Source organism: Rhyacophila brunnea, unplaced genomic scaffold, assembly GCF_057557595.1.
Source record: "Rhyacophila brunnea isolate RB1 unplaced genomic scaffold, BYU_Rbru_1.0 scaffold_4, whole genome shotgun sequence".
NCBI lineage: Eukaryota > Metazoa > Arthropoda > Insecta > Trichoptera > Rhyacophilidae > Rhyacophila > Rhyacophila brunnea.
Window position 1 is genome coordinate 28,678,962 of NW_028233068.1, and position 12,780 is coordinate 28,691,741.

The 12,780-nt window shown below is 34.9% G+C and overlaps 2 protein-coding genes across 2 annotated transcripts in view; one reads left to right on the forward strand and one right to left on the reverse strand.

The window, feature by feature from the left end:
• Positions 1-4,453, forward strand: part of LOC147067215 (uncharacterized) — a 65,734-nt gene extending 61,281 nt beyond the window's left edge. The window contains exons 18-20 of the mRNA XM_085954925.1: positions 1,514-1,774; positions 2,977-3,291; positions 4,442-4,453. Of these exons, the coding sequence (XP_085811051.1) occupies positions 1,514-1,774; positions 2,977-3,291; positions 4,442-4,453 (588 nt within the window). The remainder of the gene's footprint in view (positions 1-1,513; positions 1,775-2,976; positions 3,292-4,441) is intronic.
• Positions 4,454-4,743: 290 nt separating this feature from the next.
• Positions 4,744-12,333, reverse strand: LOC147067216 (U3 small nucleolar ribonucleoprotein IMP4). Its single transcript, XM_085954501.1, has 5 exons — positions 12,046-12,333; positions 11,238-11,400; positions 10,006-10,138; positions 6,155-6,415; positions 4,744-4,982 (listed from the first exon to the last, which is right to left on the reverse strand). Exons 1-5 carry the CDS (start codon positions 12,230-12,232, stop codon positions 4,788-4,790), a joined length of 939 nt encoding a protein of 312 aa, XP_085810627.1. The 5' UTR covers positions 12,233-12,333; the 3' UTR covers positions 4,744-4,787.
• Between the last annotated feature and the right edge of the window lie 447 nt (positions 12,334-12,780).

The window sequence follows — 12,780 nt, forward strand, 5'->3', positions numbered from 1 at the left end:
TTTATCCTAAGCGATAGGTAGGGGGGCCCGCCAAAGATCCTAGCCTGGGGGCCCACTTCAGGATGTGGGGGCCATGTACTAAAGCTATCAAAAGCGACGCATGGACGCCGTTCCAATTAATTTTTTTAATAAAAAATCTTGAACTTTTTTCACCCTAAAAATTCCATATACATATTACGTATATTACATATTATATGCGGCTCTCTAGTACTCTTATCCTGTTTTCTTGAAAATTTGGCTCTTCTCACTTGACAAACTGCCGACCCCTAGACTAGACTAATAAATTATACTTTCATCCATTGATATAATATAAATGTTATAGTTTAATGTGTTTCAAATCAATATACAGTCAGACCGTGGATTGAGATCATAATTCGTTTCGGATATGTGTTTGTAATCCAAATCACTCGTAGGTATATCAAAGTGATTCCACTGTGTCTTCGTTATACATAGCTTGGTGCGTAGCGTACCTACATACGTCATACATAACGATGAATGTATGTAAAATTGTGAGTTAAAGGTTTCATTCAGATAACCAAACATACCCCATATTTTTATAACATTCATTCAATCAACTAGTGTTACTCACAATGATATTCGAAAAAGGGGGATCATTTATAATATGCCAACAGAGAACCTAGCGGAAAAATACGAAGCTTGCAATTTGAGATTTTCTTTGATAATTTACAATTTCAACTGTATGTATCTGAAAACATTAAAAAGATTTTTTTTTAAAGTCAAACATAAACTTACAATTGTAAAAAAAATGTAAATTTGTCACATATTTGGTACATAGGTTACGTTATTATTACATTATTTCATTTTAAAATTTAGTTTAAGTTTTAAAATTTTCAACGTTTAGATTTTTGATTTCAAGTTCTACACATTTATATTTTTTATAAAAATCAATGTTTTTTAAAATATATATAAAAAATATTAAAACTATGAATTAGTTAAAAATCTAAACGCTGAAAGTTAATAAACTAAATTTTAAAATTAAATATAACCATAAAAATAATGTAATAATAACGTAACCTATGTACCAAATATGTGACAAATTTACATTTTTTTTACAATTGCAAGTTTATCTTTGACTTAAAAAAAATTTTTTTTTAATGTTTTCAGATAGGTACCTACATATTTATTAATTAACACAGTTGAAATTGTAAATTATCAAAAAAAAATCTCAAATTGCAAGCTTCATATTTTTCCGCTAGGTTCTCTGTTGGCATATAATATAATCCCCCTTAAAACGTGAATGAAAAAATGTTACTTCTTAACAATACTCTAATGTTTTTATTGTTCGCAACATTTTGGGTTCCGTTAAAACATTTGAGGAATGCCTTATCCTATTTTATTAGATATGTTATACTAATTATGTTTCTTATTCCAGACTTATGTTTGTCTTTAAAATATTATATTATTAAAATAAAATGAAAAATCATGTCGGGAAATAGATTTTCGTAAAGTAATCGGAATTAAAATGAGGTGAAATAATGATTGTACTTTGCAGGAATGTTCCCTGATCAGCGAATCTAAATCGGGACAGTACTTGAGAGAGTTGGAGTGCATTGCAAAATTGATCTCAATGATACTTGCGTTGGTGCTGTTACTTGACCACCGCATCGTCAATAATTCTGAAGGATCCTTCTCTCGGGCCTTGGCTTCCATCACCATTCTTGCTGCCTGGACTCAACTCGGAATTCAATTCTCCAGATTATTCAGAGGATTCTACTTTCAAATGTTTACAAGAGTAGCTGCCAGGGTCACAAAGGTGATTGGATATTATTTTTTTCTTATGTCCACTATAATTTACTGCAAGTAAACCTCTCAACATTCTTGTTCTCGTGTTATTAACGTTATTATGGTGCAGATAGATAAAATGAAGTACTAGTTTCAGTCTGAATAATTGTATGTAAATTACGTCATTTACGTAGCTATTTTCAATGAAAACATCCATAGAAAATCTATGAAATTCCAAATTTTTGTGATTTTATTCCTTTCCTAATTTGCCGATCCCAAGCAACGCATGATATGCCAACCCGTACGTGATGTTACTGACTAGCAGGGTTAGTAAACAATAATAAATTCACTAATGATTTAGTAAATAATATTAAAAGACACACTTCGGATACACGAGTTATATTAAAATATTTTCATATTGTCTAAAACTAATGCAAGACAAATAAAACATGGTTATCGATAAAATTAATAAGACAGCAATAGATGAATACTACGCTGTAACAGTAACTTTAGAATACAAATGCATAATTTACAAGAAACAAAAGGAAGAATGCATATTGCCAAGTTGTATTTCTTCATTCCTTGCTGCTACAAAAAGTCACTCTCGCATCACTACTTCAATAACCAAAGCTCAACCTTCAAAATACCTCATTGTTTAAAAATTGGTCACATTAAACCTATTTTTCCAAATTTTAACCAAAAAAATCTTAAGTTGTACTTTTTAACGCAGCTACGGTTGAGCTACATGTATCTACCTATAGGTACAGTAATACTGAAACTCTGCCAAGATGATTATCTTAGGCGCATAGGCTACAAAACAGCTACTGCAAGCTCTAGGGATCTGAACATTGAAGATTTCTAGATAAATACGATTAGTTTGAGATCATTACAGATATTAACATTATGGTTAAACAGAACACAGGAAAAAAACAATGAAATGGTATCAAAATTCAAATTTATCGATGGACCTAATAATGTGTATTCTCGTATTAATCACCAACGTTGGTAACCAACCAAAAACATTGTACCTAACTAACAATGTCGAAGTTACCAAGTCATGTGAATTTGATCCAATGCCAGATTCGAAACTGTGACCTACAGATTTAGAGGCGCGCATTCGGTGTTTACTACTCCACTACAGATTTTATACTACACTAAAAAAAGCACACAACTATGTATATTATATTAATTACAAATAATAATTAAATTAATACTGTTATGTCTCATTTTTAGGTGATCGTCCTATTTGGCTGCTTTCCGGTTATAGGCTTTGCATTGGCCTTTTGGGTATTATTCAACAGTGAAACTCCATTCTGCACATGGACAGATTCCATTATGAAGACTATCGTGATGATGACGTCCGAATTTGATTACAAAGAATTATTTGATAAAAAGCCCCTGGATCCGTTTTGGATAATGACCCGCTTTATTTTCTTGGCTTTCATTGGTTCAGTCTCTATAGTTCTGATAAACCTTCTCATGGCATTGGCAATCAGTGGAACTGAAGAATTGGAATTGGAAGGCAAAATTCAGCGACTGCTGCAACAAGTTCACTTCTTAGGTACCCTAGATGGCTTTGCATTTAATATAGTGTGGAAAATACTGCCGAGATTTATTTCTGAACGAATTTCTAGTGAAGAATTCAGCCAACTCACACTGTATCCGGGGAGAACCGGCATTTGGAAATTTGACAACAATAATATAAGCGAAGATTTTGCTGCAAAAATCTTTAGACATTTGTCTGAAAAAAATGGTATCCAGCAAGACTCTGGCCATACTTCGTCGGTTGATGTTGAACAAACACGTATTAGGAGAACAGAGATTTTCAACGAATGTACGAAGGCAGTAAGTGTCCACATGGAAGCAATGAATAAAAAAATCGAAGACATGACTGACCTATTTAAAAAAATGCATCAATAATTATGTTGTAGACTCATGACATGTCAAGATCAGGCGCACACAACAGAAAAACGGTTTGAGGAGGTCCATTTTGACAACAAATCCAAAATATTTTTTGTGATTTTTCAAAGGGGCGGGGCGGAATTAACAAAATCTAGCAGGTGGCACTGACTTCCACTTTCACATTTATCCCGCTTACTGCTTATAACCTCTCGTCGCTACAGCTACGGAATACCGCACTTTTCCATGTACATTCCCCGTACCGACACTCCGCATGTTGAATCTGCCGATAAACATGTGGCATGTAGGTATAACTGAGGATGTTCACCAATGAGTTATTGAGAGTTGTCGCATTCACAAGCGGTTATCGAATTCACGCAACTTAACGCTCATCGGCCGCATTGGAACATTAAAGCAAACGTTGGATGCCCAAGATAGTCGCACCGATTCATCAGTGTCACGGGTCTTTCAGTGGCCACAGGCCTTGCATAGATGTCGTGGAATACCGAAAAGAGTGGGGCCAACCCGTTCAGAACCAACCAACCACATCAACCGGTCCCGATCCTCAGTCACGAGGTCCTGGTGAAGAAGTAATATTACATTTGTATTTTTTTCATTTCTGGTGGAGGGGGGGTCGGGACCAGAACCCGTTCATATAGATACATGTCGAGTTTTCAGTAACATAATATATTTGAATCTTGGCTAATATTAAGATTAAAATTATGTATAACAAGTGATCCTACATTAAGAACACAATATTATCTGCCATGAATAGAACAATGATAATGATAATATGTAGGTGAAGGCGTAGGCCCCAAAGCATTGTAAATGGTTTTATAATAATTTTATAAAAATCCATTAGTTAAAATTTGTCACAATTAGATAAGATGCCTATAGCATTGTGGTCGATGGGCATGGGCGAAAATCTCGAGAAAAGCAGGTTCAATTCCTGCTGAGTGTCGTATTTTTATCAAAAATAGATTTTTTCTATTGGTTATATTCAAATCATGTATGTTCATTGAGAAATTTATTGAAAGTGAATACGTCCAAGGCCTGTAGAACGTTCTGAAAGTAAATAAACTGTTAAAAAAACAAGAGTAATTTAATTAATATATTTTTTATTAAAAGAATAATTTTTATAGAACTTAATTGATGTCATCTTCAAATTGCCAGCCATCTTCCTGACTGAGGAACCGTCTCTTAACAGCAGTGTTCATATAAGGCCGGAGCACCCATTCCTTGTCAGCTGCCTCCACAGCATCCAGAGTACCAAGTTTGATTTCATACAACTTTAACTGAAATCGTGGACCCACTTCTTGTAGCTCTATATTTCTGTCAACCTAAAACAAAGGTTAAAATGTTAAACGTACATACATAATATTATGTATACATATTATCACAAATAACTACGCTATAAAATAATTGGGCTTTTAAAAAGTTTAATAGTAATTGTAAGAAGAATTCAGTCAACTTATCATACATAAAAGGGTGGATTTACTGGTTTTTTGAGTGTGTGCAGGAATAGGGCTCCACGCTAACAATTTAAAAAAATAGCCAAATTTTTGGCAACAAAGTATATAAAACATGAAATTGCTGTTCTTACAATATTATGGAAATTGTCATTTATAAATTGGTAGAAGAATTATTCTATCTTTGACAACATTATCACCAAATTATGAGAAGATTTAAATTATTGTCTATAGATAAAGTATATAGATAATCTCGAATACGTACTATTCAAAGGACAAAACGTGTAATAAAACATAAAAAGATATTCAATGATGCCGAAGAATTAAGAAGCTCATTAAAGGGGAAATAAAAATTTATTGTGGAAACAATCAACAAGATCCTCTATAGAGGACCATCATAATATGTGACATGTTGTGGAATTGTAGAAGAGATAATAATTAAATAATTAATTGTTATAATAGTGGAGCAATAAGGTATGCTTTTATCGGTGCAGCCATGGATACATTCTTACGAAATTCATACATTGCCTACTTTCTGTTAGGGCACACACAATATAAAATCTCACCTGCGGAAAACCACTAAAAAACTAATCAGTTCATACCTCATTCGCTGCATACTATTTAATACCAATACGCAGAACATTGTATTGCTCCGAATGCTTTAGGAACTGTCAGAAATTGTGTATGCATCAAATCTATGTGAATTTAGCTAAAGGCCTATTTTATATTGGTAAATCCATGTATTTCATCTCATTTTATGTGTATTGATGAGGCGAAGAAAAGTGGAAGCATTACCTACATATACAGAAGATATTGATTGCGTCAATTTAAGAAATCTACATTTAGACAGATGCGGATTTTAACTCCATTTTTCGATAGACAAATTTTGTTTGAAATATAAAATAACTATGTATTTTTATATGCGTAAACCCCCCCACCCTGCCTTGTGGCTGCAAGTGAGTGAGCCATATCTGCAACTGATACAAATATTATACCTAACTCTGTAAGCAAAAAAATATGCACATAAAAAAAGGACATCTTACCTTCTTATATGTGTGGTGCCTAAAGCAAATATAATCATCATGGTTGGCAAATGTGATAACTCGTTTTGAGTCTTCCTTAGGCACTGGAAACAAGTACTTGAGGATATTGGATGTTCTCACTCCCAAATCGGTCTTGAAATTGTGGAACAATAGGTGCGGGTATTGCTCAGACATGGGTGCCATTTCAGGAACATCGTGGCGCATTATAACATCAGACATTTGGAAAAAAGCCGTGGGACCATACGGCAGATGACACACAATCTAAAAAAATATATCACCAATGTATAACAGATTTATATCAAGATTTGAATCAAAATGATAATTTATACACTTCTCCATGCGTTTGAATCAATCTGAAAAGCATTTTTGCCACTTTGCAGAAGGTAACTCCAAAACATGGTTTTTGAATGCATCAACCTTCTGGTGTAGAAAATCGTTGACCACGCAATTTATCTTTGACTGTCGGGAATAAAAAGAAATCATTTGGTGCCAAATCGGGGCTGTACAGCGGATGACCCATCAATTTGATGTTTTGAGTGCTTAAATAGGCGCTTGTTTGAGCCGATGTGTGAGAGCTCGCATTGTCTTGATGAAGGATAATTTGACGTCGACGGTTGCTTTTCCTTATTTCACCAAAAACTTCTGGCAAACAAATGGCAAAAAAATACACAGCTCGTCTGTGAGCGAACGACGGCTACCCTAAAATTCGCTTAGCCAGCAATATACCGTAGTTTTTGATGGTGCGTCATCGCCATGCACTGTTCCCACGATAATCCACATGGAAAGATGTGAAAAATAATCGTATAAAAATTTTCACGAGTTAATTCTATTTTTTGGCCGAGATAAATTTTTCAAATGAATTTAAAAAAAAAACAAAAAGCGTCTGTTTGTTAAAACGTTTTAAGTATTTTTGCCGTTAAAAATGTCAATCTTCAAAATACAGAAGTCAAATTGCACCTAGCAACCAGTGTTGCCAATTCCTGAAATATAAACAGCTAGGTAAATATAGTTTCTTAAATCATAATTATTAGTGTACATTTCTAGTATCACCTCCGAATGGACGGGGAGGGTCGCGTAGGTTGCGCTGGACCCCCCCCCCCCCCCCCCCCCGTGATGAAGTGATGAAACAAGGTCAAGGTTTATCGTCTGCTGGCTTCACTCTCCGGGATATGCGTGCTTGATTGACAACACATATTTGCGGGCGAAAACAGGGCGTTTTATTCGACGAAATACATTTACACACAGTTACAGTACAGCATATAGGTATGAACATTTAACAGAAATATTTAAAAAATAAATAAATTAAATTTCGCGGGGACGTCTCAAGAGTCCGAAACCCGAATGATTCTAGGGGCTAAAATATAGTCGGTAATAAATGTAATAATACAACATTTATTTTGTCCTGACAATTACAAAAAAGGCGCTTCACACAGGGCATACTACCTAGCTTGCAGGTACCTTGGCTCTCGCCGAGAACCCTCTGCTGTGGCCGGGCGTATTTCTCGGAATTTCATCTTTCAAAACAGACCCTTTCTAGCTGCTGATGAATGTCTTTGCTAGGTAAAATCGACCCCAGACATATTTTTACTAAATAATATAAAAACAGTTTTGAGTTATTAAGACTAGACACTATTATATTACAGTGCTCCGCAACCGGTGTGCCATGAGACGATGCAAGGTGTGCCGCGGCGCATTGCCAAAAAAAAAATACAAATAATTTTGTACATTATACAATACTTACTTAATAGCCAAATTTTTGTACATGGCTGGTAATATATTTGAGCACCTGCATGAACTTAATAAAACAATGTAAGGTCAGAATGAAAGTATATTGACTTACTCTGATAAAGTAGGAGTTAAGACAAGGATCTTTACAAATGTACCAAAGGACCTACCAGACCACCATTGAAAACAAACAATTAATTTTGCATCCGTCTCAAAAACTTTTAACTTTACTGCAAAATAAATTTCATCATTACTTTCATACAATCAATATGATTGGATTCGAAACCCTTTTGCAACCAATGCTGAAAATTCTATAGAAGCGCTTTCCCTATAAATTCGAGAGGAATTGGTTGGATTGAGCGATGGGACGCCAAAACTGACCTTCGCCGATGTTCCATTGACTATTTTCTGGATTTCGGTTAATAAAGACTATCCTCGGATTTCTGACACGGCTATCGCAGTTCAGCTCCCATTTCCTATGACATATCTAGGTGAGCAAAGTTTTTCAACTCAAGTTATAATTAAAAATAATTAGCAGTCTTGCTTGAAGGGTCTTGACCGAGAACTTCGGGTTGCTCTTTCAAATATCAAGTCAAAAGATATAAAACTTTTACGTTCATTGAAACAAGCTCAGTTATCACATTAATTAGTTATTATATTGATAATACAAATACATGGAAATATGTACATTTTTAGTTCTTCGTCATGTGTTATGTTTGTATATTTAATCATTTATCAAATAAAAAACATAGATCAATGTAATTTTGGTGCATGGCCCCCACAAGGGGGAGCTGACAGGGCTCTAGCCTGTGGGCCCAGACTCAGGTGGGGCCGGCATGGTAGGTCAACCAGATAAGTGAGATAAACACAAATTACAAATTTGCATTAATAGTAAAAAAAGTCACCTGCGGAGCTAATTTACTACGCTGGTTTTAATATTTTAAAAGATGCGATTGTAGGATACAATTTATTATTAGTATGTCAATACTCGACAAATAATAAATTATTCTTAACCGGAAAACTATCCATAATTATTATTCAAGTGGATGTATTAGTGAATACAAAAAATCACTAAACATACAATCAATACCATTAATTTTACCTTGAACACCATTTGAAAAATGCTATTTTAGAGTATCACACTGTCTTTAACCTTAGCGATAGGAAGGGGGGGCCGCCAAAAATCCTGGCTTGGGGTCCATGTTTTGGTGTATAAATTGTTTTAAGTGTGGTGTGCCGTGGAATTCTGGGAAGACCTTTGGTGTGCCGTGGGTGAGAAAAGGTTGCGGAGCACTGTCATATTACATGGCTTGGGATGAATGAATTATTTATATTTAATCATTATGCAATGAATTTAATATAAATGCTGCTATGGTCATTATTAAGTATGAATTTAATAAAGCTTTCGAGTTTAGGACAATGATTGTAATGCTAGGCAGGTAGGTACGATTTTAATGACAAGGCTGCTGATAAAATTATTAAGGCTGAGAAAGTAATTATCATGTATATTAAATAATACCTATTTAGTTTAGACTCTGTTGGCTAAGTTTCAAAAGGGTGACTATAAAATTTCTTACGGACTAGAAATTTCTGTCTCGTAGTCGATTTGCTCATATTATCATTCTGGCCTCATGAAATTGGATCCTCTGAGGATGCCATGCTTTAGGCGGTAACACTAGTTATCCCTGTTTTTTAAAATATCTCCATGCTTACCTAGGACAAACATTAATTGGAATGCTTTCTTTTCAGTCATGTTTTTGTAATTTTACTAACTATATATTACAATCATGATCAAACACATGTAAACTTTTTTCACCTAAATCTCATCATAAAACAATGAAAATATATAAATAAACCAAAAAATAGAGCATGTGTTACTTTCCGAGAAGAGCCAAATTGCTCTGCAGTTACTGACAGGATTAATGTAACATATAATGTAATTCCACAAATTCAGGGCTAATGTTACGGTATTTATGTAGGTCGTAGGTGGATGACACATTGCAGCTAAATTACATTCTGCACTGTTCAGTGTGGCCGGACCATATAATGCATTTCTGCATAGCTACATTCGATCATTCATTATGTCTAAGTAGGTTGAAAATAATAGAAAAACATTCATAACTCACAAGGCTGGAAGGAATGCCCCTGTGCTCATGAACAACGATGAAGTCGGTAACCTCATTTGCTCGACAAGCATGTATTAACTGCTTCATCTCATATTTACCTCTGTTCATCCTTTGAGAGTTTGGAAATATTAGCCTGAAATTCAAATAATAACATCAAATTCAATCCAATTGAAATATAAAACATACAATATAAAATTGTACCGCTAACTTCATTAAAAACAAATGCAGTGGAACCATTAAGACTATACCTCAGTTGAGGCACGGTCTAAAAAGATCGTGGCTAGGCGATGCGCGGATTGCGGGTGCAAATGACGCATGTCAAACGAAATATAATTTGTCATATAAATCTAACATGTGTCCATTTAATGTTCTATCAGTAACAATAATAATATATTCATTGACATGTTTTCTTTTAAAAGTAAATGGATAACGTTTTTAGTCATCTTTACACGATTTAAGAATTAATACGCCCGTCGCCATCACGAAACAAATCGACGTGTTTCCAGCTCGACGTTCTCTCTCCGAATGGCAGCGAGTCCAAAATTTCGTCGCGCCATTTCATTTAAGTACATTCAATAATTGGTTTAACGTTTTGATTTACCGCAATTTACGTTTGAAATATTCAAAAATCAATTGATTTTAACATAACCTATTCAATGAAATGTATAACCATTGAAATTAATATTTAGATGCCACAAAGGTGTCCATTTCTATTACAGATGCATCAGCAGTGCCCATGGCCAAGGTTATAATAATGCGATCAGTGAGCAATCTTTTATTTTATATTATAACACAGTCGCCCACGATTCGAACCTGTAACCCAAGACTTCCTGAGCAGTCACATTACTATTTGTTTGGGAGCACTTAATTTGGAAAACTTGTAAAACAACGTTCTATTTTATCATATTTTATTTAATATTACAAAGGAGGTAATAGTAATCATATATTTTTTTTTAATTGGCTCTACATTCTAATGCATGTCTTGGCTGCTTCACAAGAGGTTTCGTAACAGATTTTTGTTTTACAAAAATTGAATAATAGCCACTTGTTCAACATATTAGGTCCATGCTCTGGGTCCAAATACACCGAGCCTGACATCCACAACTTTATAAGGTGATTCGGTACCGCTCAGCCATTGCAGGTAAACCATAATTTAGTGGCATATTACTATTAATATGGCCGCGCCATGTGTAATTCACACATGACATTAAACAACCAAAAAAAAATTTCACCTAAGTTCTTTTGCAAACATCTTAAGCCTAGCGCTCGGTTCTCGAGATGTGGTAATCATAATTTTGGGATCCTGCACTCCCGCCCATCGATACTCGTCATCTTGAGAATTTAATGTGTTGGCACCGCCTCCTATTCCTCCGATGGCAGCTGCCAGCTCAGGACCTATAAAATCAACATCTTAAGCATCAACACAATATTTTCACACTTCGTACCTCTAAGAAAGTATTCCATTTTTAAATCTTCTTCCATGTGCTACAACTCTATGTGGTTCGTAGCCTTCTCCAGCATCTGCCTCTATCAAGGACTGTCTAAGGCCGCTTCTCTCTAATTTAGGGCACCTAACTCGACACAATCCCTCCATCTCGTACAAGCTCGACCAGATCTTCGTTTGCTTTCCAACCGACCAGGTCGGACGGCCCTTTTCGTACTTTTTTCCGTCTTTCCATACACATTTCAGGACATTCCCAGAGGATGTAGTTTGCATCCTGTGTTTTTCTGCTACATGGAGATGTTGGTCGGGTAATAAGTCCAAGCTCATAGAGCTTGGCAGCAAATCCACCGTGGCCAGTCAAAATTTTACTGGTGTATTGGTCAGGAGTCAGTGTGATTATCTATCCATTGAACAGTAGGTAAAAACAAATATGTGTGCCAATACATTTACAACGAAAATTTACGTAACAGTATTACTAACGAAAGAAGAGTGAAGAACATTTTTGTATCATAGTTTGGTGCGCCAACTCTTTCTTGCTCTATCACTAATCTGCATAGGTTCTCGAGTACGCATATAACTAATATTAAATATCTTACCCTGATCCTCCCATTCAATTTTCTTTTGAAGTTTCAGAGCAGTTTTTTGTAAGTCACCGTGAATTGGGATATTTTCTTCTAAGCTTCGCTTTATTTTATCTTTTTTTGATTGAATATTTTTGTGTTTATCCTCGACAGCTTTCCTGTATAAATATTCCCTCCGTAGACGTGCTTGGCGTCGCAACATTTCGAGGTCGTGAAAGTAAATCTATTACAACTTTAAATTTTGTGGAATATTCGGAGAAACGATGGTCAGAATGGTAAAAATTAAATATAAAACATAACCTCAATCACGTTTGACACTTGACAGGTTTAAAAAAACACCATGCCGTACTCGTAGTCAGTGTTACCAACAAAAATTTTCAAAGTTCAGTAGTTTTTTTTTCTTCAAAATATCAGTAGATTGACAAAAATGTATGAAATTCAACGATTGTGTTTGGTGAAAGCGTGCATATTGACATAATCTTAAAAGTGTCTTTTAAAAAATCATGTAAAAAGTGACTTTTATTCATCACAAATATCATAATTACTTCTTTTCCTGACAAAAATTTCAGTAGACTACTGAAAATTTAGTAGATATGGCAACACTGCTCGTAGTCAATAGTCATAGACTAATATTTTGACGAACCATAAACAGCAGGCATAGACTAATAATATAATAGTCTATGTATCATGTCATCATCATCATCACCAGCCTGAATCTGTTCACTGCTGGATGAAGGCTTCGCTAATCTC

Excerpts from the sequence above, each read along its gene's own strand:
- LOC147067216 (XM_085954501.1), bottom strand. The coding sequence starts at position 12,232 with ATGTTGCGACGCCAAGCACGTCTACGGAGGGAATATTTATACAGGAAA. Across the intron at positions 11,401-12,045 it reads AATTGAATGGGAGGATCAGG|GTCCTGAGCTGGCAGCTGCC; the intron begins GTAAGATATTTA and ends TTGATTTTATAG. Across the intron at positions 4,983-6,154 it reads GGCACCACACATATAAGAAG|GTTGACAGAAATATAGAGCT; the intron begins GTAAGATGTCCT and ends CCTTTGTTTTAG.